This window comes from Homarus americanus, unplaced genomic scaffold (assembly GCF_018991925.1).
Source record: "Homarus americanus isolate GMGI-L3 unplaced genomic scaffold, GMGI_Hamer_2.0 scaffold31069, whole genome shotgun sequence".
NCBI lineage: Eukaryota > Metazoa > Arthropoda > Malacostraca > Decapoda > Nephropidae > Homarus > Homarus americanus.
Genome location: NW_024729639.1, coordinates 39,185 through 66,612, shown reverse-complemented (window position 1 = coordinate 66,612; position 27,428 = coordinate 39,185). Strand labels below are relative to the sequence as shown.

General features: G+C 43.8%; 1 protein-coding gene across 1 annotated transcript in view; it reads right to left on the bottom strand.

Moving 5' to 3' along the window:
• Positions 1-27,428, bottom strand: part of LOC121866764 (probable glutamate receptor) — a gene marked incomplete at its 3' end in the record, with an annotated part of 52,297 nt that overhangs the window by 14,508 nt on the left and 10,361 nt on the right. The window contains exons 2-6 of the mRNA XM_042366459.1: positions 17,056-17,148; positions 10,052-10,176; positions 9,747-9,863; positions 1,387-1,610; positions 1,150-1,278 (exon numbers count right to left, since the gene is read on the bottom strand). Of these exons, the coding sequence (XP_042222393.1) occupies positions 1,150-1,278; positions 1,387-1,610; positions 9,747-9,863; positions 10,052-10,176; positions 17,056-17,128 (668 nt within the window). The remainder of the gene's footprint in view (positions 1-1,149; positions 1,279-1,386; positions 1,611-9,746; positions 9,864-10,051; positions 10,177-17,055; positions 17,149-27,428) is intronic.

Below are 27,428 nucleotides of genomic sequence, written 5' to 3'. Positions count from 1 at the left end.
AGTTCCATTACTCCAAGGTAATTCCCATTGTTGCTAGAGCCTATTCTTTCATCACTACCTCTGAGAGGAAGACCTCTTGATGTTAAAAATTTTAGTGTTTCAACTATGCGCAATAGAACATCTTTCCAGTATTTTCTCTCCAATTCTACTTACAAAGCCAAAGTGGAATCAATTCGCCTTGCTGTAATTTCCCTCACACCACAAGTAGTACCTGAGATTTTATGCTCTTTGCTACTTTCATGTTCAGCAACTCTACGCTGCCAGTTTTTCCAGCTTTGGAACTGATTGCAGTTGTGCAGCTTTGGCTGCTTTTAACTTTCTCTTTTGTGAGTCACTCAGATATTTTTTCAGGGACAACATATTTATCTCATGAGAATCCCCAAGAATAATCTGTAAGCAAAAAAATAGTGTAAGTCTATAAGAGATGCCAATATCACAAAAAATAGACATAAAAACACACGTAATATAACACTGAAGTCCATTTAATGCAACATGTAAAATATTATTAGTAAATAATGAGTGCCGCTACACAATATAAAATATCACTGAGCTGAGGCTGAGAAGATACTGACTGGCTGAGCGAGCTGTCAGCAAACCAACGGTAACCCTGACACGTACTGAACGTGAAACGATCCTGTCCTTCACACGTCAAGGTGCTGAAGGTTTCTTGAAGTTTATTCTCTCTCTCTCTCTCTCTCTCTCTCTCTCTCTCTCTCTCTCTCTCTCCATGCATAGATAGATAGATAAATAGATAGATAGAGCGATGATGGGACACGGACAATTAAAAAATGTATATACATTTTATTTTATTATCTTATTTTATCTTATTTTCTTCATTTTACTATAGGGCCCAGTCCGTGGCCCACCCCATGGCCCACCAGTTGAAGACCACTGCTGTCCTATACTTAATGTACAGGGGCCCCATACTCCGGGCCCTATACTTATTGTACAGGGGCCCACATGATTGTGAATGTATTATATAATGAAATACTCGGTGTACACTTGAAACAAGGTTATACGCTGGCACGCTGCGCGACAAATTAGTTTCAGTGGACCCCCAGATACCGGTGGGACCTAGGCCAATGGCCTACTTAGCCTATTGGTAAATCCGGCCCTGACTACAAAGTACATAACAGTACAGATACTCGCCGATGGAATTTGTCAGGGAAGAGCGGGAGGTTGATGGTGAGAAAAATGCCTCTTTGGGAAGTCCAGGAAGCAATTAACAACCCCTGATCATCCGGCAAGCTGTATGGTAATTTCATGTACACGCTGGACCTGTGAATGAACTTGAATTCAATAGCGGAAAAAACAGTTCCACTCAATATTCCATTCGTTCACTTGTTAAATTTCTTAAAATATTATTACGCTTTTTCTTAATCCTACCTAAGATATTCCGAAGAATCCTTGATGATGAGCAACATGGAGTTGGTCACGGAGAGTAACTTGTGTAGGGGATGGAGGCGCGAGAGGGGCAGGCGGGTGACAACTAGGAGCCTCGTCGACCACACCAGGAGGCGGCCCTTGAGGGACCACTCGGCGAACATGGCGAGGAATGTTGGGTCGTCGCTCACCACCACCACCGTCACGCACCATGACACCTGCCGCAGCTGTTGACGTCAACATGGTAGAAGTTTTGTGAGAGTGATCTACCCGCCTCAGTAATAATGTGAGACTGACCTTCCTGTCTCAGCAATAGAGATGCGGGTGTTGCGGATAGCTTAGGATAAGAGTTATATATTATATAAATATTTTATCACACATATCACGCCGACTCAAGTCCCTCGGAGTTCCTGCACACGAGCTCCTCAGTGTTTACACAACATTCATACTTCCCAAGCTCACCTATGCCTCCCCCACCTGGTCTTCCTCCCTAAATGCCACACAACGTAAACACCTAGAAAAAGTGCAAAAGAGGGCATGCAAGATTATTCTCTCCCCTTCCTACTCCACATATCAAGAAGCGCTCAACACACTGACCCTTTCGACTCTCACTGACCATCACCACGACCTCATCTGCAGATTTGGTAAGAAGCTTCTGCACCATCCTCGACACCGGCTCCTACTACCACCTGAGATCCCTTGTCCGAGAATTGCTGTTCGACACCACAACCGCATCCAGCCCATACGTGCACGAACTGATCGCTATAAGAACAGTCCAGTCCCAACCATTGTAAAAATTATCAATAACTTGTAATAAATCAGTGTATTCACTCCCAGTAAACAATGCTCCTTACACTGTCACTATGTTGAAATGAACTGTAGTTTGAGCTTTTCCACATCTAGTTATTATATGTCTTATTTGTGTCACTTATGTTACTTGTATATTATTTGTAATTCGTAACCCATTCCCCAAATATGTAACTGTATATTTTCAGCCTTCTGGCTGCCAAGCTCTTTCAATAAACCGTTAATTATTATTATTATTATTATTATTACATACACATTAAAGTGACACCCATGACTCTCAGGGCTTTGGGAACCAGATTTCAGCATCGATAATTAATATAGTTATCTCTTCTTGTTCCATTTATACCTGACTTTAGTGGAGAGTGGATAGACGGTGCTAAGGGTGATGGACCAACAGGATGAAAGTAGAAATATTCGCATCTTCTTATCATTTGCACAACTCTCTCGCTCTCCCGCTCTTTCTCCCATGTTTAAACGTTTTCCCACTTTCTCTTACGTGACAGCTACATATTCGTTAACCCAAAGAGTCTTGCCAACGTATTCTCAAGTTTCTAAGAGTCTTGGGGCACACGTCGTGGGGTGCTGACTGAGGAACTCTGCTATACCATTACCATATGCTAGGTAGACCCAAACTGGATTATGGGTGTGAAGATGTACTCCTCAGCCACTGAGGCTAGACTCAGTACACTGAACTCTATTCACAATGCTAGAGTGCGCCTGGCGACCGGTGCTATAACGTCCTCGCCAATCCCGAGTTTACTGGTTGATGCTGATGAGCCACCCTTTGAAATTCGACGCCAGTATCTCCAGGTTCAGAGTTTGTCTCGTCTCCTGGTGGAGTACCCCAGTCTTAGAGATTTTCATCGAAAGCAAGTCTCCAAGTGCCAGGGGGAGACGGGTCTTACCGTGTCTCTTTGGTGCTGGGGGAGTGAGTAGGTGCCGCGGGAGGTGACCTCTTTCGTAGAGGAAACTGGTCTTCTACACAAACTTTGAGCTTTATCTATTAACGACTAAATATTTGTGAAGCAAGAACTATGCTATTTATTATTAATGTTTGGTTTTTGTTTTACCTTGCATTATTTGTTTTAACCTTCTAAGCTTTAATTTAATTCGGCGGCATATGACCTAAGCTGTTGCTTCGCCAGGGATGTACTCGTAATTACCACAATCAGATCAATCAATGACTCTGAAAGAAACGCACTTTCACTGTTCACGAAAAGGGGTTACTTCTCACTTAGACAACTCCCATAAATACATAATTCAAGAATATAAACTAACCTAGACTAGAATTCAGGATAACACCAAAAATGGTGTTTTTGAAGATTAGTAGGGTCACTACCTAGTGACCTGACCATTGTGGACTTGATCTCACCCTCCTCTACTGTATATATACACCTTGATTTGTATTACTCTCTCTAGTCTGTACTCACCCCTGAAGATGTGAATTACACGAAAGCGCTCGGGAACTTCGTGTTTTCTTTTTTCCTTGTGGTTATCAGCATATACCTAGATCACGCGCACCTACAGGTAAAGTGTGGTCTCCCTCTGTGGGTACATTGTGTGAGGTCACCAGGTAAAGTGTGGTCTCCCTCTGTGGGTACATTGTGTGAGGTCACCAGGTAAAGTGTGGTCTCCCTCTGTGGGTACATTGTGTGAGGTCACCAGGTAAAGTGTGGTCTCCCTCTGTGGGTACATTGTGTGAGGTCACCGCACATGAGGACATTTAATTAACCCCCCAAACGTAATGCCCCCTTCTCTAAGCTGCATTTTCAACCTTTCAAAGTTTGCTCTGAAATCTGGGACTTTGATGTGATTTTCCTTGCGACTGATATTAAGTTCTACTTTGAATCTCACTTCTTTGTGATCGATGTTAGCTAGTTCGTTCCCTACCTCGACTTTACTAATGAGGTTTTCTCTTTTTGACAGAACTATATCTAGTATATCATTACCCCGAGTAGGTTCGGCTGTATGTTGACTTGGGAAACAGTCCTGAACTGTTACAAGAAAATCCTCTGATTCTGAGTTATCCGGAAGGTCTGTCCAATCTATTTGACTAAAGTTAAAATCGCCTATCCAAATTGTTTCTGTATTCAGTTCAGCTTTTTATTTCCTTATTGATTTCACACTTCAGATTATCCCTGACATAGATTGCTAGCCCCTCTTCCTTTCCTAATTTGCCTGCCGGTATGGAACAATTTGTAACCTTTAATTAGCTATTCGACAGGTAACTCATATGAGTCTAAGTTTATCCATGTTTCAGTGAATGCAATTAAATCAAAATTTTTCGGTACATACCAACGATTTCGTCCATTTTGTTTCTCATACTTTTATTGTTTGAGTAGTAGACATTTAAGATAGGTTTTAACTCCCTGCCTAATTTAGTTTTGTCATCATTCCTAGCACTAGTTCTCTGTAACTTTTCATTTTGTTTGCTCCCACTGTAGTCTTCTCAATCCCCATGTTCACATGTTCCCCAAGCACTTTAAAGACTTCGACATCATGTAAACTGCCGTCTCGAGAAAGCCAGCCAAGGTTGCCAACCCATCCCAAGACAAATGCACCCCATCCCTAGACAAATGCACCCCATCCCTAGCATAAGGGTCCCCTCTGCCGTAAAAGTTGTCCCAATTGTCAATGAATGGGATTGATATTGACTTGCAATATCTATCACGACGGCCGTTAACACCAACTGCCCTTGACAACCATTCATTGCCAACTCTCCTTCTAGACAGTCTATGTGTATGTTGGGGGAGGGAGAGGAGGAGGGTATTTTGGGGGGAGTGGATGTTGGAGAGTGTATTTTGGAGGGGAAAAGAAGGAGGTGGAGGGTGTTTTGTAGGGAAAAGGAAGGAGGAGGAGGGTGATTTGCAGAGGGGGCGGAGGGAGAGGAGTATTTTGGAGGGGGTATTTTAGAGGGGAAATGAAGGAGGAGGAGGATGGTTCTTCTTAGAAGCGAAAAGGTGGGGGGGAGGTCTCTGTGTTGTGTGGGAGGGGGAAGGGTCTTTTTTTGAGAGGAGAAGAGAGAGGGGGAGGTCTTTATGTGTTGTGGGAGGTAGGGAGAGGGTTTTTTCGCGGGAAGAGGAGGGTGGGGGAGTGGTCTTTGGAGTGATGGAAAGCGAGGGGAGAGGGGGGAGCTGATTTTTTTTGGGGGGGGGAAACGCCGGGTAGCCTCACATATACGCCGGGTAGCTTCACGTATACGGCGGGTAGCTTTAAATATACGCTGGGTAGCTTCAAATATACGGCAGGGAGCTTCAAATATACGCTGGGTAGCTTCAAATATACGGCGGGTAGCTTCAAATATACGCTGGGTAGCTTCAAATATACGGCGGGTAGCTTCAAATATACGCTGGGTAGCTTCAAATATATGGCGGGGAGCTTCAAATATACGCCTGGTAGCTTCAAATATACGGCGGGTAGCTTCAAATATACGCTGGGTAGCTTCAAATATACGCTGGGTAGCTTCAAATATACGGCGGGTAGCTTCAAATATACGCCGGGTAGCTTCAAATGTAGGTTGGACAGATATATGAGCGATGGGGGTTGGGTGTAAACAGGGCTGCCTAGTATGGGTCAATAAGCCCGCTGCAGTTTCCCCCCATTCTTATGTTCTTATGTTCTTAACATACATGATAGGGATCCCTCCCTTAACCCAAATACTTTCGATGGCTGTCTTGAATTTATCAAGGAGCTCCTCACTCCTACACCGGCCAATATCATTGTCTCCTACACTGAGGCAGCTAATGGGTTTGTTCCCATTACCAGATAAGATATTGTCCACCCTGTCACCTATATCCCCCACCGCAGCTCCTGGCAATCACACCTTCATTCTATTTCTATTTTTGGCACAAAAAGCTCTACCCAGGTACAGTACCTGGAAATCACTAACAATTAAGGTTTTCGTACCTTCCTTGTCAGCCTTGTCCTGATCTATGTTACCATCCAATTCGTCTACCAAAAGGCTAAAAAAGTTACTATACTGAGCCGTAGTCTTTTCCTTGTCTTTCTTCACCACCAGTTTGGTCGTTCTTCTTCTCATAACCTTCTAGTGGCCTATGTTTTCGCCAGACTCTCGCTCTCTCGTGTCTTCCTCTTTCATCCTTCTTAATCACTTCATGAATTTTCAAGTTTTCGTCCTTCACCTTCACTAACTCGGCCCTCAGAAGGACACAGAGCTGTTCACAGTTATTACTAGCCATTTCACTGACGGTTAATGCCCGGGAGCTAAAATCGTCATTGAACTTTCCTCTAGTGAGGTCAGCGAGGAATGACAGTGATTTTTTACCTGCTTCAGCAGTAAAGTGAGAGTGACCTACCCACCGGAGTAGTAATGTAAGAGTAACTTACCCGCCTCAGTAGTAATATAAGAGTGACTACCCGCCTCAGTTGTAATGTGAGAGTGACTTACCCGCCTCAGTAGTAATGTGAAAGACCTACCCGCCTGAGTTGTAATGTGAAAGTAATCTACCCGCCTCAGTAGTAATGTGAGAATGACCTACCCACCTCAGTAGTAATGTGAGAGTGACCTACCCGCCTCAGTAGTAATGTGAAAGTGACCTACCCGCCTCAGGAGGGATGGTGTGGAAAAAGGCACTGAAGCCTCAGGGAGGTGCAGGCCCTTCATGTCTGGATGCAAACGGTTGGAGAGTCATCCTCAGCACTAACAAGTTTGGCCCCGTAGCAAGTGATCTCTGCACGGCCATTGCCGTCCTCGCAAGAAAGCTGGCATCCTCGTGCTGCCAGCACCTCCATGCTCTGACGGCCTGCCGCCTCATTCCCCTTTATAAGAATCCAGGATGTAGGCCAATAGGAGTGTGGGAAGTGCTGAGGCGGATCATCGGAAAATGCATAATGGAAGTGGAAAAAGATGATTTCAGGGCAGCAGCAGGGAACCTGCAAGTTTGTGCTGGCCATCAAGCTGGAGGGGAAGCTGCCATTCACGTCATGAGAACGATATTTGAGCAGCGTGATTGTGAGGCCGTTTTACATAAGAACATAAGAAAATAAGGAGTCTGCAATAGGCCGGTTGGCCTGTGCATGGCAGCTCCTGTCGAGAGTTACTACCACTCTCTATCATCCATGAATCTATCTAGCCTCCTTTTGAAACTTTCCAGAGTTCCCGCACTTACTACAAAGTTGCTAAACTTGTTCCACTCGTCCACCACCCTATTTGTGAACCAGTTTCTTCCTATCTCCCTCCTAAACCTAAACTTATCCAACTTGAATCCGTTGCTCCGAGTCCTATCTTGCTCAGATATTATAAGAACTTTATCTATATCCCCTTTATTGATTCCTTTCACCCACTTAAATACTTCTATCATATCTCCCCGCACTCTTCGTCTTTCTAGGGAATGCAAGTTAAGTTTCTTTAACCTATCCTGATATGGAAGGTTTCTAAGTCCCGGAATCATTTTTGTCATTCTTCGCTGCACCAACTCTCGTGAATTTATATCCATTCTATAATAGGGGCACCAGAACTGAACCGCATAATCGAGGTGCGGCCTGACTAGCGCAAGATATAGTTGCAATAAGACCTCTGCACTCTTGTTACTTACACTTCTAGATATAAAACCCAATACTCTGTTTGCCTTATTTCGAACATTAACGCACTGTTTTCTAGGCCGTAAGTCCGGGCTTACAAGTACCCCTAGGTCTCTTTCACAAGTCCAAGCATTGCAATGTATGTTGAAACTCCTATAGGAATCCATCAGACCTTTATATAGTAAACAACAAGGCTCTAAGAGGTGATACCATCATACAGTCAACACAGGGAACAACGCAGGGGGACCCTGTTGCAATGGCAATGTATACAATAGGCCTATCCGTGCTCCAACACACAATATAATTTGAAACAACTGAGGTCAAGCAAGTGTTGTACGCTGATGACCTTACAGGAGCAGGAAAAGTGGAGGACATCAAAAAGTGGTGGGACTTGATAACATCACGAGGCCCACAAATAGGGTACCACCAAACGCCAGCAAATCCTTCCTCATTGTGAAGCCAAAACATTATGAACGGGCAATGGAGGTGTTCGTTGGAAGTGAGGTCAAAATAACAAAGGATGGCCAAAGACACCTAGGCGCAGCAATTGGCATGACGGACTTCAAGACCGAGTATGTAACGGGAAAGGTGAATCAATGGGTTAGGGAAATCCAAGCTCTGTCTGAGATTGCTAACACAGAGCCACATGCGGCTTTTGCTGCATTCACCCATGGAGTCAAGCATCGCTGGAATTACCTGATGTGCAATATCCCTGATATCGATCCCTCCTCCACCCTCTGGAAGAATCTATCAGCGTCAATTTCATTCCCAAATTAGTGAAACACCCTCACTTAACCCCAGCAGAAAGATCACTCCTTGCACTACCACCGAGACCGGGAGGAATGGGACTGACCTATCCAGAGGAGATTGCTGCCATCGAACATCAAAACTCAGTTAAGCTCACGGCAGCCCTCACGGACCAGATAATAGCTCAAAACGCAGCCAGGGAGGTAGATACCAGTGAAGCAAACAAGATTCGAAGGTCCATTACGACAGAACGACAGCTCAGCCAAAGTGATAAGATGCAAAAATTGTTGCTGCAAGTACCAGAGAATTTGAAGAAAAAAGTAGCTATAGCGCAGGAAGTGGGCGCCTCGAACTGGTTAACTACGTTACCAATAAGGGCAAATGCTTTCAGTCTCAATAAACAAGAATATACAGATGTCAATGCTCTAAGGAACGGTAGGCTAGTAGAAGGTTTGCCCTCCCAATGCGTGTTTGGCTCTTCCTATGACCTCGATCACGCTATGGTGTGCATGAGGCATGACGGAGTAAGGGATCTCACAACAAATAGGTTGAAGGAAATCTGCCTTGATGTCAGGGTAGAACCGACCCTCCTTCCATTGGACGATGAGATCTTCCAACATAGGACTTCTAACACATCCATTGAAGCCCGTGTTGACGTCAGTGCTCGAGGATTCTGGACATGGGGGCAGCTAGCCTTCTTCAACATCAGAATTTTGATCCCATGGCCGCATGTCACCGTAACTTAGCTCTCGATGCTGCACACAGGAGGAACGAGAACGACAAGAAAAGGGCATACGGGGAGAGAATTAGGAACGTTGATCAAGGCAGCTTCACTCCTCTAGTGTTCACAACCTCTGGTGGGATGGGACTAAGTGCAAGATGTTTCTACGCCAGATTAGCGGAGGTGGACTCCGAACAGATGCAGTAGCCCAGAAGTTATGTTACAGCCTGGATGAGATGTCGACTGTCATTCTCTTTTCTTCGTTCGGCTTTGCTCTGCCTCAGGGGAACGAGAGCATCGGCCCCAAAGCAAACAACAATTGCAGATATTTACTATGAGGCAACAGTCACTGAATGCCGCATAGATCTGCGGATCAACTAACTCAACACAGCTAGGATAGCTACTTATGTATTTGGATATTTAATATTAAGGTAATAAAATGGTGGCGAAGGTGTAGCTATTGGGGGAGGCTGGAGGCCATTATAAAAAAGAAAAAGAAAAATGTGAGTGACCAACCCGCCTCAGTAGCAATGTGAGAGTGACCTACCCGCCGAGCCTCGTCGACCACCCGGGAGAGCTTCGCCTGAGTCATGTTAGCGTCCTGGCCGTCCACTGCCACCTCGAACACCGCCACACCCCAGGAGGCCGGGAGTCTTCCCAGTTCCTGTAATAAATATATGCTAAAATTAGTTAATAATAATTGTTGCCTCAATATATCATAAATGACCAACACTGAAAAAAACCTTAATGTCCTAACAGATAAAAAAGCTATTTTAAAAAACTATAAATATAGTATATAGTTATTCATAAGGCAAGGTCCTGATTGTCTTTTCAAGCATTATCATGTATTACCTTATCGACAGTCGAGGTGAAGGTGCTGCCGTCAATGAAAAGGAAGACACTGAGATGTGGATCCGAAAAAGTTGACAAAACTGCGTCTGCTACCCCAGACAACAATGGCAGTGTCTGTCGTTCAGCTGAGAAGAATAAATATATAATTTTAAATCGGTTTATGAATTTTAGTCTTTCAAGCGAAGCTAAAACTTAAACTACTTACCAATATTTGATAACATTTTTAAGAAAAAATCCTACATTATCAATTACGGGATGCTATATGCATCCTTAACCCAAATTATACATGTGCGTGTGTGTGTGTGTAATAATAATAATAATAATTACTAATAATAATTAACGGTTTATTAAGATACCATGGCAGCCCGAAGGCTGAAAATATACAATGAACAGAGATGATAAGTTACATACGGTGAAATAGGGGAGTGGGTCACTTGATTGACAAAAGTTTTCAGTACAGAAACATAAGAAACATGGAGTCAACATATAGATTAACTGTAGATCTGGTACTATGGGAGCTGGTCTGCAGACATTCTTGTGACCTGATGTCGGCACCAAGCCTGGCTGTTAAGTCGCTACCTCACTACAGCTGCAGATGTACCACAGGTCCTTCAGCTCACACATAGTGTTGGAGATGGTTCTTGTTCCTCATGTGATGTAGCTAGGAATTCATAGTTCCTCACCTGGGTGGAGTAGGGAGTCCTCACTTTTCTCCCGGTGTAGTTTGGAGTCTTTCTTAGCTTCTCATCCAGTGTTGGTGGTGGTGAGTGTACCGCGGGCTGGGTGTATCACGTCAAGGGCCAGGTCAACACTGACCGCTAAGCACAATTGTCACTAACATTTGTTTCTTTCTTTCGAGTGAAGTTCTTACTTCTGTATATCACTTATGGGTTGATCATCAATCTTTGCACTGTACTGTTGGTGTGAGGATGTTGATAAATCCAGATGGGCAGGAGGAGATGGGGAAAGGGAAGGCCCGACAGACCAGGTTGGCAGCTGTCTCCATGGTCAATAGGGTGTGTCATACGGAGGCGAATTTTTTTTTAAGTTTGAAACATCGGCCCATGGTATTAATGATGTAGTTCTATGTGCAGAATCATGTGATATCTTCAGATTTGAAAAGTTTTTATTTTTTGCTAGGTAAATTTTAACTTGAAATCTTATGAAAATTCAGTATTCCAACCCTTTTACCAACACCACTAAATAGTTTATTTAAAGTAAAGTAAATGTATCAGGTTAATTTATTAAGATGAAAATGATCCAGAATAGTGAAACGAATGATCTTGACACATTTATTAAATTTAATATTCCTTTAGAAAACAAAATAATCAAATACAAAAACCGGTTTTACTACTACGACCCGGTGTTGCTGCACACCATAGAGAACATGTCTTTCTTGCTTCTGTTTCTACTCATCACCTCCCTGCTGACCACCTGAGCTCGGATGTAGCCTTCCCTCCTCTCCTGGCTGTACACGTGACTGCTGGCCTCGCTCACTTGCTGTACACAACGCTCTATACTCTGGGTGTGCGAGGGCCAGGCAGGGACATGCATGGGGTTGTCCAGGAAAGCTCTGACTTGAACATTGGTGAGGCTGCAGGTAAGAGGGGGCTCACTGCCAGCCTGGATGTTATCCAGATCTATGAGATCAGTGAGGGTCTTGGCACCTAGATTGACTTCAGGAGTCTTCCTGACCCTGAAGGAATCGTCACCAACTGATTCGTCATGCCCAGATCCTCTCATAAGTCTCATATCCAAGATCTTTTTGACTGCCACTCTTCTCTCCTCCTCATCCTTACTGCAGAGCATTGTCTGCAGAACTGCCTCGGGATGAGCATACCAGGAAGATCTCCTCACAGTCTGCTCCACAATCTGAACAACCTTCCTTGGCTGACTCCTCAGGAGCTCAAGCTGGAAGAGAACATGCCTCGGACCTTCGGAGAACGATGACTTGACCTTGGTGTTGAACCAATTTGGCAAGTAGACACTCACGATGAATTGGACAATAAGTCTCAGGTTGTGAAGCTGGTTCCCTTTCAGTTTATGATGAGCGACCCAAATTCTGCAGAACCTGAGAGCCGTTGTGAGCCACCTAGAATGTGAGACTGGACCTATCTGCAGGTAAGCAAGTCTATCAGGCATGACCCCAGTTTTGATGGCACTGCAAATCATGTAACCATAGTACTGGTCAGTACTCAGGTCGTCAATGACAGTATGTGCAAGCTCAACGAGTGGAGGGCCAACTGTGATTTTTTCAAAGCTCGGGTTTATTTCTAACTCAGTGGCAGAGTCCAGCATCTTGCCAAGAGGACCAGACCATCTGTTGTTTGAAAGAGTCTTGCCATCCAGCTCCTGGATCAGATGTCTGAGTGGCAACTCGTTGGTGTGGAGGTCACAAACAATCCAGACCAGCTTCCTCCCAATCTTCCGCTCTATCCACTGTATGACCCCCCTTGCCACCCTGTGTTCGTGTTGGTGCTGTCCCCTCCAATGGCCTGCAGGGTCTGGTCTACGTTCCTCTCTCTGAGCCAGTTCACAATGTTATCTGCCACTATCTCAGCTGGTTTCCTGATGTCATCTTTCTCTGGAGTGAAATACCACAAATACTTCCCTCCTGGTTCACTGCAGCAGGAGTAGTGTTCCTCCTTCACCATGGCAGGGAACAACTTGTCAGAATCTCCAACTTTCATGAACACTTTAGTGTCATCCTTCTCCCATCAAAGAACAAACAATTGATTCCATTTTCTCTTATCCCCTTATCAAACTCCTCTTCTAGGTTACTGACAAGTTTCTCCTGAGCTCTCCTTACTTTGTTATGATCTATCACCAGGTGAACATCATCAGGTGTTATCAAACCACCGTCAGTCCAGGCAGCTGTTGCTATCTCTGCAGTTTCTCTGAGACCAGTGTGGTGTCGCATGCTGGCCAGAGCTATGCTCGGGATATCTTTCCTATTTCGAATCTTATGCCTGGAAGGTTTGGGATCATTATTTTCTGGGTTAGGGACAAAGTCACCATTCTCCTGGTCAGCACTCGGATCAGCCATGGGGAAGTCATTAAACTCTGAATCAGCTTGACTCCAATCATCGGCCTTTTTTACCTCACCCTGGGCCTTCTCAAGTCTCTTTTCCTCGGCAACTCTTCTCCTCTTCTGTCTCTCTGTGGCAGCCTCCTGTCTCTTGGACTCCGGAATATCTTGGCTAGAAATCATGAGAGCCCCTATACTGCCAGTCTTCTCTCTCTGTGCTTTGAAAATGCCAGTTCGATCACAGGAATCTTCAGTTCACGCTTGCAAATACAGGAGATGTGGGCCTCGGATTTACATTCACGATCGCATCCAAACTCAGGACAGAGAACAATTGGGCACTTGCAAGTAATTATGTCAAATAACTGGTCCAGTTGCTTGGCAAAGCTGTCCTTAACTGCAAGTTTTCCTCTCCCAAGAGAGATATCTCTTGCCTTTTCCCAACTGGCTAGCAGTCTCTCACTAATCTTCTTCTGACTTGTTATGACTGGAGGCTTGAACTGAGCATTAGCCAGAGTGTGCTGTGCAAGACAGCTTTGGTCATATCACTGGCAATGTCTTTGTTTGTGTAAGTTCTTTGGTTCTTTTCACTGATTTGCCTCATTAAAACACCGTATCTCAAAGCATCTCTCAATGTAGGCAACTCCGACTTCAGGAGCTCTCTCCCAGACCCAAGATAGTGACTGAGATGGCTGGATTTTTGGTTCCTCGTCCTGACACAAGCAGCCATCGCAAATATTATCAACTTATAAATGCATCAGAATCTGAAACAGAAAAAATATTGTTAGTTGGGTTGTTAAAGAATGAAGTCAGAAAGCAATGTTCACTATTTAATTGTAATGCACTAATGCAGCTGTACGTTAGATTTTCGATAAATTTCACGCTAAAATTTACCTAGCAAAAGGTTGCAAAATATTGAAACTGAAATTATTTTCTGTTTATATACACTAAAATCTACCAAAAAAGTGATGGGCCATTAGTTTTAGCTGATCTTCCCTCCTATGACACACCCTAATGTTCATATAGCGATCAGTTCGTGCTAGTATGGGCTGGATGCAGTTGTGGTGTCGAACAGCAATTCGAGGACAAGCGAACTTAGAGGAAAGTAGGAGCCGGTGTCGAGGATGGTGCAGAAGATTCTTACCAAATTTGCAGATGAGGTCATGGTGATGGTGAGAGACAGCCGAGAGGGTCAGTGTGTTGAGTGTTTCTTGATATGTGGTGTAAGAAGAGCAGAGAATAATATTGCATGCCCACTTTTGCACTTTTTCTAGGTGTTTACGTTGTGTGGCATTTAGGGGGAAGACCAAGTAGGGGAGGCATAGGTGAGCTTGGGAAGCATGAATGTTGAGTTAACACTGAGGAGCTTGGAGGCAGGAACTCCGACGGATTGTGTCGGCGGAGGAAGTGAAGACGAAAAGTCGAGGATTTGACAACTATACTGACGTGTGTTTTCCAATTTAGTTTTTTATCTATAGTGACGCCGAGGAACTTAGTGGAGTCCACAACCTGGAGTGTGTTGGGGCCCAAAGTTATGGAGGGAGGTGGGACAAGGTCGGAGGAGAGGTTGATGTGCATAACCATGGTCTTCGTATGGTTGATGGTGACGTGGTTGTTAGTGGCCTAATTTTAGAGACTGTTCAATAAATCCTGGAGGGCAGTGTAGTCGGGAGCCGAGTTGTTAACACTGATCCCTAGGGTGGAGTCGTCGACATATTTCCAGCAAGCTGAGGTTTCTCTTAGGGCATCATAGATAAGCTTATAAGCATAAGGAAGCAGAGCGGTCCCATCTTGGTGCCTTGGAGGACGCGGCAGGTGAGAGACTGAAAAGTAGAGATAGCCCCTCGGAAGCGTATGGCTTGGCGTCGGTCAGTAAGGAAGTCTGCAAGCCATGGTATATGACTTGGAGACCTATGGTGTGATGGTCAGCTTCCTTGCGTCGCAAGCGATCGGACCCGGGTTCGATCCCCGGGTAGAGTGAAACTATGGGCAAGTTTCTTTACGCCATTTGCCTCTGTCTGCCCAGCAGTAATTGGAGACCTGAATGTTAATCGATTGGCGGATCATATTCCGGTGTAATGGTTAGCCAACGCAGTTGGCGAGTTGTCTGGTCTTCTCGGACTATTCCTTGACACTGGGTAATGCAACTCGTTAACTTGTTGTGTTGGTAACAGCTTCTACACCTTAAACAGATTCACGTCTAGGTGGCCCTAGGGCCGGCCATCCTCGTACACGAGGGGCAACCATTATTATTATTAAAACTTCTTCGAAACCCGAGGTTGATAGCTTTGATGATGATTAAATTGTGGTCGACTAGATCAAAAACTTTGGTGAGCCAATGAAGGCGACAGCCACAGACGTCTTTAGTTTTTCCAGATGGCAGTATATGTAATCGAGAATGCTGACAAGACAGTGAGTGGTGGAGGAAGTTTTCATATTGCCAAATTGCTGAGGATCTATGGCGGCTGCGATATCAGGAGTAAGCCCAGTCAAGCACGACACTTTCACAGATTTAGCTGAGTATTAGGGTGATGGCAATGGGTCGTAGCTCATTGAAGGATTGTGGGCCGGTTGACTTGGGCACTCGTGATTCATATGAGGTCTTCCAGTCAGCTGGGCATCTTGCTTGTCTGAGGAAAGCATTGATGATGGAGCAGAGGGGTATAGCTAGTTCCGGGGAGAACTCCTCGTAGAATTTCATTGGTAAGTCAATGGGGGTGGTGGAGAGATTAAACTTAAGCTTGTCCAGACGTTTTGCTAGTTCAAATTCTTTTACTAAGTCAGTGGGAAGGGGGACTGGTGGGTAAGCAGCGAGATTGATTGTGTCAACCCTGAGGAGCGTCTGGCATATAGTAGCGAAATGTTGTTTAATTGCTCAACTACGTCACCATTAGTGAGATGGCTAAGGAAAACGAGGGGGTGTGTCTTATTGGTTAGTCCACAGAGTTCTTTAAGCTTACCATACCACTGACTGTTGATGGTCTGCTTCAAATGTTGCAACTTGGTTGGGTAGTGGGACTTCTTTGCAGTATGCATTTCACGGATGACTTGATTGCGAAGGGACCTGTAGCGGTTGTGGTCATTGAGATAAAAGGCTCAGTCCCTCTGTTGCATAAGTCTTTTGATCCGAGGAGTGATCCAGGGCAAGTCAGCTGAGTGTGATATCTAATGGATTTCTCGGGGAAGAAGTGATGGTGAGCTTCCGTGATGGTCGTCGTGCAATTTATCCATTTGGTGTCCACGTCATCCACACTAAGTACTTTAGTCCAGGGTTGGTGAACTATCCACAGTCCCTAGAGACGCACTGCAGAGTCAGTAATCGGCACTTGGCTGGTAATGGCAGCTGGGGATCAGAGCACTGCTAGGTGTGCGCTACAACCGATAGGAAGCATTGGTGGTTGGCACCGGTCCGCTAAGCCAGTTAAGATAAGGTCAAGGGTATTTTGACCGTGTGTGGGGAAGGTCACAACTTGTGATAGTGACAACTGGTCCTGGATATCAGTGGTATCAATTTCGTTATAATCCCCTCATAATACTAACTTGGCACATGGGTACCTAACTCTGAGGTGGTAATGAGGTGATTGATAAGAATGTCTCTGGTGGGTGAGCGAGGTGGATGGTATGCCACACAGTATATGATAGAAGCAGTGTGGCGCGGGTGGTCACGTGGCACAAGTACCCATAATGCCTCCCCATCGGCTGGGACTAAAACATTCAGGTGTGTGTATGTGTGTGTGTGTGTGGTTCAGCCCAGGGTAATCATCTGCCAGAAGCAACAGAACCTGTACCATTGAGGACTATGAAATGGAAGTGTTCAGAGTCAATAAATTCTTAAGCAGAGGCAAGAATTTTTTTCGAAAAAACCCTGACTGGAGGTTAAACATTTGAAGTATCAAAAAAATACATTAAAAATTATAAAACTCTCTCCCTCAAAGACTGTAGAGGGGTAGCAAATAATATGATTCGCCTCAGCACCTACCATGAGGGTGAGGCAGCCGAGCGTCCACCATGAATACTGCCACCATCAACCCCGACGCCACACCCATCATCATCACTGCCGTCCAGTTACAATCTGTTAAGTTAACAAGACATAGAGCCAAATAAATACATTAATCTCTTTAATTTCAAATAACTATTAAATTTATTAATATCTCGTGTATATTAAAATCAACAATATGTTTAGAGAAAAGGTTAAGAACTGTATACTATATTTAGGATATAAATTACTGAATGAATCTTGATATACAGTTAGCCTTAGATTGACAGCAGACTTATCACTGTTTAACACATTAACTGAATATAATTATCCTATCGCACACACACACACACGCTAACACACACACATTTATATATATATATATATATATATATTTCATTTTTAATCCATATAACACGCAGACTTTGAACATATAATCAACGACCTCACCAGCCAGGACTCGAACCCTGGACCTAATGCATGGGACCAGGGTTCGAGTCCTGCGAGTCCTGGCTGGTGAGGTCGTTGATTATATATATATATATATATATATATATATATATATATATATATATATATATATATATATATATATATATATATATATATATATATATATTTATATATATATATATATATATATATATATATATAAAACAAAGATGTATGTCTGTGTGTTTGTGTGTGTGTGTGTATGTGTATGTGTGTGTTTGTGTGTCCGCACGAGAATCTCGGAAATTACTTTACCGATCTGTAGTGATGATGGATGGTAATATATGTAGTGATGATGGATGGTGTTATATGTAATTGAAGGTTCCAAGTGTTCCCTGAAGAAAGCAGTGATGGGTAGGGAAACACCGGGTAACACTGAAGTCCATTTATTAACGGATAGGAGAAATACAAGTAGTGACTAGCGTGTGCCATGCACGGCCCACAGAGTCAGACTAAGACTGCCTTGCCATATGGGAGCCTCGGGGCAATGTTGCCACATAACACGTGCAGTGATGCCAGGTGATTACATATATAAATGCTACTCGGCACAGTAGCTTAGATACATAACCCACAGTAGTGATGATGGATGATGTTATATGTGATGATGATGGATGATGTTATATGTAGTGATGATGGATGATGTTAGATGTAGTGGTGGTGGATGATGTTATATATAGTGATGATGGGTGGTGTTATATGTAGCAATGATGGGTGGTGTTATATGTAGTGATGATGGATGCTGTTATATGTAGTGATGATGGATGATGTTATATGTAGTGATGATGGGTAGTGTTATATGTAGTGGTGGTGGATGATGTTATATCTAGTGATGATGGATGATGTTATCGTTGTTATATGTAGTGATGATGGGTGGTGTTATATGTAGTGATGATGGATGATGTTATATGTAGTGATGATGGGTGGTGTTATATATAGTGGTGGTGGATGATGTTATATCTAGTGATGATGGATGATGTTATCGTTGTTATATGTAGTGATGATGGGTGGTGTTATATGTAGTGATGATGGTTGGTGTTATATGTAGTGATGATGGATGTTGTTATATGTAGTGATGATGGTTGGTGTTATATGTAGTGATGATGGTTGGTGTTATATGTAGTGATGATGGTTGGTGTTATATGTAGTGATGATGGATGGTGTTATATGTAGTGATGATTAGACAATCTATCTATATAAAACAAATTAGTCTGTCTGATTGTCTGTGTGTCCGCACGAGAATCTCGGAAACTACTTTACCGATCTGTAGTGATGATGGATGGTGTTATATGTAGTAATGATGGATGATGTTATCGTTGTTATATATAGTGATGATGGATGGTGTTACATCTAGTGATGATGGATGATGTTATCGTTGTTATATGTAGTGATGATGGGTGGTGTTATATGTAGTGATGATGGATGTTGTTATATGTAGTGATGATGGGTAGTGTTATATCTAGTGATGATGGATGATGTAATCGTTGTTATATGTAGTGATGATGGGTGGTGTTATATGTAGTGATGATGGATGTTGTTATATGTAGTGATGATGGATGTTGATATATGTAGTAATGATGGGTGGTGTTATAAGTAGTGATGATGGATGGTGTTATATGTAGTGATGATGGATGGTGTTATATGTAGTTATGATGGATTACGTTATATGTAGCGATGATGGGTGGTGTTATATGTAGTGATGATTAGACAATAAAATAATAACAGTTTAATGCTTAAAAAATATATTTTGCTGTACCGTTGTAGTGAAAAACATGGTTGAACTTACATACACCGCTAATGAACTATTGATGGAAGATGAAGTTTTGGGGACTGAACAGTGAGACAATGTGGAGCCTCCCAGAGGGTGGAGTCCTACCGTGGCCTAGCGGATGAGCCGCCCGGAGGGCGGCAATTCTGCTAGTAATAATAATAAAAATTAACGGTTTAGTGAAAGCGCATGGAAGCTGCAAGGCTGAAAATCTACAGCTACATAATTGGGGAAGGGGTCACTTGAAGAAATCTATCTTAGAAAGATACATGCTCACAGAAGAAGGTTATCGTTCAAAGTTTCGTGACTCGGTACCGGACAAAGGAGAAAGTGTTAGTCAGTTTACATCTCGCATGATTCGGTTTCGAGAACGGTGGATAGACTTATCTGGAATCGAAAAGTCTTTTAAAGGGCTTAAAGACTTGATTCTCCCTGAACAGTTCCAGAGACGGTGTCATTTAGAGTTGCGACTATTTTTGAAAGAGAGAAAACCAACAACAATCAAAGCCCTGAGGGAACTGACTGAGACCTACTTAGAAGCACACGATGGTCCTATGTGGAAGACTTATCAGCTTAGACATTAAAAGGAGGGAAGAACACCTTGCCCAACTACAACTGAAGCAACTCCAGATAAGAAGCCATCACCAGCTTTTCCGACACGAAGAGAAAAGGTTTGTTTCCCGTGTCATAAGAAGGGTCATGTAGCAAGGGACTGCAGGGTAGCGACGCGAGGACCTCGCCAGGATCATCAGGAGGTTCAAGACAGCCAAGGAAGAAAGAGCGGCGGCTTGCCTGACACAGTCACCCCGGGATCAGACTGTGATTCTGCCATCTGGTGAGGTGGTACCCCTGATGATTCCATGACAAAATCCCACCGGACAAAATCCCAGCCTCTTATCCCAAAAGTGGACAAAAACCCAGTCTCATATAAGATTAATTAATAAGCTTAGGTGTAAAGACCTTTTGCCTGTTATCATATTAATAATATGATATTATATTATATTGTATTAAGGTATCGTATACAATTTTTATGTGTGGCAAAAAAAAAAACACGACAAAATAATAACACCTATGACCAAACCTAACCTAACCTAACCTTGTCAACTTGTGTTCAGATCGCCAATCCTCATCTAAAAGTGTAGAGGAGTTCCTACAGGGTGTTGGAACATGCATTCGTTTCAAGTGATTATTCATAATTATGTTTACATAAATGGAGCAGAATTTTCTGAGCATGAAATAAATTTATATATTGAATATTGTTTATTGTATCAATTTGACTTTAAATTTTTTTTTTATTTATTTCTTTTTTTAAATATGAGAATTTTATTTATAAGGCTGGGATTTTGTCCACTTTTGGGATAAGAGGCTGGGATTTTGTCCGCTGGGATTTTGTCCACTGGGATTTTGTCCACTGGGATTTTGTCCTGTAACCACCCCTGATTGTTGGTGTGGGATCGATGAAAAACGATCTGAAGACTACTCGAGGGTATGTCAACGCCCATGAAGTAGAGGTGCTCCGCGAGACCTGTTACAGGTGTGGTGGTCAAGCGGCGCTACGTTCAAGATCATCAGTTGACAGGAGACGAAAAGAGGTGTGTACTATTAGATAAAACAGTCAGAGTTTATCCAGTAACCCAAGTTTATGTTGACGCCTTATTTTTCTGGTACTGTGGAGGCTACGTGTGTGAATGATGCCATATGTGACTTAATCATTGGGAACATTCCTGGAGCTCTACCAGGACCTGTGAAGGTTGCTGAGGCCCCTACACCATTATTGGTAAACACTGGTTCAACCAGGCTTGGGGATATTTCTCCCACTTCGCCACCAGCAGTGACAGAGAAAGTGCTTCCCAGTCCTTGTGTAGTGCCGGCCAGTCTACAGACGACGTAGAAGAAGAAAGGGCTTCAACGTCTCTGCTTGTCACCGGAGCAGTTCAGACAAAGGTACAACAGCGAAACAGGAAAAAGTTCAAACCATTACGTGTTAGTAAAGTAAAATATGTAGTTAGTAACGATTCTGCCATTACAATAGAAGAGCAGGAGAGGGATGAATCCCTTCAAAGATTAATTAATAATTCTGTAAATGGGAAAATAAGGCTAGTGAAACTTAAGGGATTGTGGTACAGACTTCAGGTTCGCAAATGTGGGGAGGAATTTGAGCAACTTTTATTACCTAAGGGCAGACGAGACTATGTACTAACTTTGGCCCACGAAGCTTTTGATGGGTGGTCATTTCGGGGTGAAAAAGATTGAGGATAGAGTTCTGAGTTCATTTTACTAGCCAGGAGTTTTTAGAGATATTAAAAGATGGTGCCGTAGTTGTGATAGGTGTCAGAGGACAATACCAAAGGGGAAGGTACCTAAGGTACCCTAGGGAAAATACCCTTAATGTCTATCCCTTTTCAGAAAGTTGCAGTAGATCTGGTCGGTTCGATCAGTCCACCCTCTTCCCAGGGGAATAGGTGGATTCTGACTTTAGTGGATTATGCAACAAGGTGGCCAGAGGCGGTAGCTATTCCAGGGATTGAGACGGAAAGGGCTGCAGAGGCTTTGCTAGGTATATTCAGTCGAGTTGGGTTCCCCAAGAAATTCTTAGTGATCGGGGCTCACAAGTCACCTCAAATTTAATGCAAGAGATATGTAGACTCATAAGTACTAAGCAGTCATTTACCACGCCTTACCATCCTACAGATATGTCCAATGGTTTATGTGAAAAGTTTAATGACACTTTTAAGTCAATGCTGAAGAAGACTTGTCAAGAGCGCCCGTTAGATTGGGACAGATATCTTTCAGCAGTGCTCTTTGCTTATAGAGAGATACCACGGGCGAGTACAGGATTTTCACCGTTTGAACTACTCTACGGTCGTACAGTAAAGGGGGGCCGCTGCGCCTGTTGAGAGGGGTCTGGTCTGTAGTTGGTGAGGATTCACAGGTACACAACACCTATCAGTATGTCATGGAATTGAGAAACCGCTTGGAAGAGACCTGCAAATTAGCTCGGACCAGTTTAAAATCATCAGGCGAGAGGTATAAACATCATTATGACAAGAAATCCAAAAAGAGAGAGTTTGATGTAGGAGATAAAGTTCTGATATTGTTACCAACAAGTTCTAATAAGTTGCTTTTGAGTTGGAAGGGTCCATATACAGTCTTAGAGAAAGTAGGGTATCTTGATTATCGGATGTCAGATCTAAAGTCTTCCACACTAACTTATTAAAGAAGTATGAGTCTAGACCCAGTGAAGTTGTAGCCGCTGCCTCCGTAATACCTAATACTATAATGGAGGAAGATGATATGCTTGATTTACCTGAGGTGAGAGGAAGAGAGTCGCACAAAGATGTAATTATAAATCCAGGGTTGTCACTCGAGAGGAAGGATAGTCTACGAGAGTTTGTCCGTCAGGAACCGGGATCCACACTGAATTAAGCGGAGTTGTCCACCACCATGGTCCTGCAGAAGGGCGTAACCAACGCAGTAGAGTCTGGAGGCGTCAGTCTGGAGGACGGTGGGTAGGGCTGGGTCGTAACAGGCGAGTACAGGTGGACTTAAGAGGGCCTGCTTGATGATCTGGGGTCCACAGCAATATTCTCCTGGGGCTCAGCAGGGGGCGTAACAGCTGGGCTGTCGCGGAGATGTCAGGTGAAAATTCAGCCAGCTGATTGACCAGACCCAAAAAAGAACGGAGGTCTGTCAGGTTGGCAGGGGTTGAAAAATCCCTGATTCCACTTAATTTCTCCGGGTCAGCTGCAATACCTGATGCTGAGAGAGTGTACCCACAGAAGTTCACTGATGGTGCGGCGACTACAAACTTGTCAGCGTTGAAGGTAATCCCGTACTTTCGACATCTGGTGAGAACTTCATATATTGGGGAGAGGTGGGTACAGTAGTCTTCGTCATGGAGTAAAATATCATCAACCACCTTGACACAATTCGTGACTCCTTGAAGGGCCGCGTCACCACGTTGACAGAATGCATCGCCCGTAGCGGCAAATCCCATGGGGCCTCTGCAATACTGATATCTTCCATATGGTGTGATGAATGTAGTCAAATGCTGGTCTTCTTCGGCCAACTCGATCTGCCAATAACCACATAAGGCGTCCATCGTTGTAAAAAACTTCGCCTTCGGGTCCACATTTCGAACAGCTGCGAAGGGTGTGGGTGAAGGGTGGGCTGGACGGGAAACTTGCTGGTTAAGTTTTGATAGATCGGTGGTGATTCGTACTCCACCACGAGGTTTGGCGACGGGGACGAGAGGGTGGCGCCAAGGTGAAGGATCGTCTACGGCCGGCTTGATGATTCCCTGAGCAACCATGGAGACAAGCTCTTGTCTAACTAGCTCCTTGTAGGCCTGAGGAATCAAACGAGGGGTGTGGATGGCAAAAGGTGTGGCACCATCCTTAAGATGAATCTTCATAGGTGGACCCACCATCGGCTTGAGTGGTGTGGATCCTAAAGATTTCTTCGTAACTAACACGTCAGCAAACTCCTTGAGAAGGTAAGCTCTTGCATCAGAAGGCCCAACAACGTCAGCTAGAGACGGTACAGAAAAGGGCCTGCAGAATCATGCTCGGCGCAGAATACTCCGGCTACACCAACACTCTCTCCACCCTGGAAATGCCATCCCTCAGTGACCACCACCACCAAGCACTGGGAAGGTTTGGCCGTGGACTACTGCACCACCCTCGCTATCGCCACCTCCTGCCACCTGCAGCCCCCCACCCACCTCGCGCAGTCCGCCACTCCAACAAAATTCAGCCCATAAGAGCCCGCACCGATAGATATAAGAACAGCACCATCCCATCTATTGTTAAAATAATAAACAACTCCTGATTTATGTACTGCACAGCCCTGTAAATATATTCAATGCATATTATATCATCATGTCTAAATTAAATGTAAGTCTGCATATTTTCAGCCACCGGCTGCAACTCTATTAATAAACCGTTTATTATTATTATTATTAGTAGTAGTAGTAGAGATAGGGAGTTCCTTCAACATGTTGACATGGGTGACCTTTAAAATTGGTTTGGGGAATTCCTTGGAAATAATGGCCAACTCTTGACAATGGCCATATGATAAAAGTGGAGTCGGGATCCCATTATGAACATCAATCCGGGCTGAGCAAGACTGCTTACCAAAGGTAAGAGTAGCCCAGAAAGATCCCAAAGCTGGAGCCATCTTGGAACCATCAGCTGTCAGTTTCGTTGTCTGAGGAGGGGGCTGTAGATTGCTCCCGGGTATTCCCAAACTTGCTAAGTGTTGTGGGCCAATTACTGAGACGTCAGCACCGGTGTCAGGTAACATCTGAAGACAGGATGACAAGTTACCGTGAGAGATGACGACACTGATGTGCAGGGGCGTCGTGTCTGTGGAACAATGTACACGACGGCAGGAACGACTGGACACAGAAGGAAGGGGCGTGCCAGCACTACCTGAGGATGACTTCTTGGATCCTAGGTGGTGTCCTTTCTGTGTCTTCTTACGACAACATTTGTCATAATGGCCCACACGACCACAAAGTCTACACTGAACTTTGCTAGCAGGGCACTTGACTGTGTAGGCCCAGTGACCCTGACGGTCGCAACTTCTGCACACGCTTTGAGCAGCTGGGCACTGGGAGGCATCATGATGTCTCGCGCAGCTTTTACACAAAGCTGCTGCTGAAGGTGTAGCTGGAGGGTGAGGGGTGGGGTTACCTTGCTGCTTCTTACCCTTTCTGTAGGAAGACACCGCCCTCACCTGGTCAGGTTGTGAACGTAAAGCTGAAGTCGCACACCTGGCGGCCTCGTACGCTCGACATTTTGTAACAACATCTTGAAGGGAGGAAGTGGGGTCAAGTGAAATGAGACGCTGAACTAGCTCTTCATCTCGAATACCCGTTAAAATGATTGTCTTGAGTTGTGTCTCTTCACAAACTTGAGAATTTCCAGGACAAACATCAACTTCCTCTGAACATCTTTTCAGTCTTACAAAAAATGCATCAAAAGATTCTCCATCAAGCTGCTTACATTGGAGGAGTTCTCTTCTTCTAAGTGCTTCGTTGCGCTGTCCCTTAACATGTTCCTGTAACTTGTCAAGCACGGCCTCTACAGTCAGAGTTGTCGTAGGAGGCACTTGAAGTGTGTGCTCGAGAGTATGTTGTGTCTCTAAGGACAGGCACATACGAAGCTGTATCATCTGTTTAGGCTGTGGTAAACTTGACAGGTCAACCATTGTTGCATAGTCTTGCCAACGTCGACGCCATTCCCGAAATATCTGATAAGAAGCGTCAGACTTCAGAGAGGGAGGCGTTTGTGCTGCAGCCTTTTGAGGAATTGTTGAACCGACTCTGGGAAATGAGGTACCAGTACCTCTAGTCGTATCAGCATTAGTAGTAGCAGAAGAATCTTGTAGAGTAGATCGTTGTGGGGAGGCAAACAGGGAAATGAAGGCTTCAAATCTGGCTTGATCCTCTCTTCTTCTCTGGTCATCCTCACTTCTACGTATATATTCTAGTTTTCTGCGTCTTTGTTCATCTTCGTGGCGTCGTCTTTCAGACTCTCTGTACCGAATTTCTTCCTCTTCTCTCCTTGCAACATAGTCCTGGCGTCGAGAAGTTTCCATCCACTTAATCAGTTGAAGGAGATCCTTGGACGCAAACACCGCAGGAGAGCTTGCTCGCGACGAACGAGGAGATTCTGTGGGGATTGGGCGTTGTCACTGTGGGGAGCGTGGGGCCTGAGTGTGGGTGGGGAGAGATCTCCCAAACTTAAACTCATAACCCCATCGTCCAGGGTATCATTTTGATCCCTGTGAGACATGCTGACAGCTTCTGTACTCTATCTGTGCAAGAGACCGGGTCAACCCCTCGTAATCTATGCACAGAATTACAGAAGTCTAAAAAAATACACAAGAATTTAATATAAAGTGGGCCTGTGAGTGCGTGTGTGTGTATGGCTCATTGCCGGGAGGCTTGGCGCGCTGCCAGACGTAGAGGCAGCTTGGAGCAAGTCTCAACGGAACTGAAGTTGTCTTACTTATTAATTCGCAAGGTTCATTATGTTTCTTGAGTTTATCAATTAAATCACTGCTATTGTGTATATGTGAATTAGATATTTGGCCTGTAAGAGGGAATAGCATCTTTACCAGCCACTTGGATAATTTGTAAGTAACAGAACCCACAGAACTCATGATAGGACGTAATGGATTGTTAAGCTTGTGCGTTTTGATCAATCCATACATATAAGGTAAAGTGGGATTGATTTGAGAGAGCTGTTTGATGAGATCGGGGTTCTTTTTCAATAACATCTTCATTTTGGAATTAGATAACTTATTAATATTTTCCAGGGGATCTTTCGTAAGCTCACAATACGTGCTTTCATCACTAAATAATGAATTCATCTTATCATTGTAGTCACTTTTATCCAAAATAACAATAGCATTAGACTTATCAGCCTTGGTAATATGGATATTCTTATTTCTTTTCAAGTTTAAGAAGGCTGTTTCAAATCTTTTTGGAATGTTTGAAACAAATTTCTTATGTAAAACATTATGTATACAACCTTTAGCTATGGAAATATCTTCATTTGTAACATCTGACGACTTATTCTTTTCCAGGTTGATTATACCTTTAGCAATAGTAAGCGGATTAACACACCGTTGAGTGATAGAAAACTTCCTACCAAAACCAAGAACAAGTTTCTCATTTGTCTGTATATCATAAGATGATAAGTTTATGAACAAATTTGGATCACTCAATATGGTCCAGTAACTCTCGTCAAACAGAGCATTTAATTTGGCATTTAACCTTCTTTTTTGGGCTTTGTCAGTTTCACTAAGAAGTTGATATACAAAATCACGAATGGTGTGCCACTTATCAACACAAACACTGTTTTGCATAAGTATTTTACACTGAGCACTGTGCTTGAAGGCTAATTTCACACTATCACTTGAACTCTTGATAAGGGAATCTAGCAACACCTTATCCAACTGATAATATGTTACATAAATTTATTTGTCAGTGGCCCAAGGTTAAAAATGCTTTGAAAACCTTTGATCTTGATGTATGATAGTTATTTTGTGGGTCCCTTTTTTCTGACCTGACCTGCCTAGTCACGTCATCACCCTTCTCTTAAGCTCC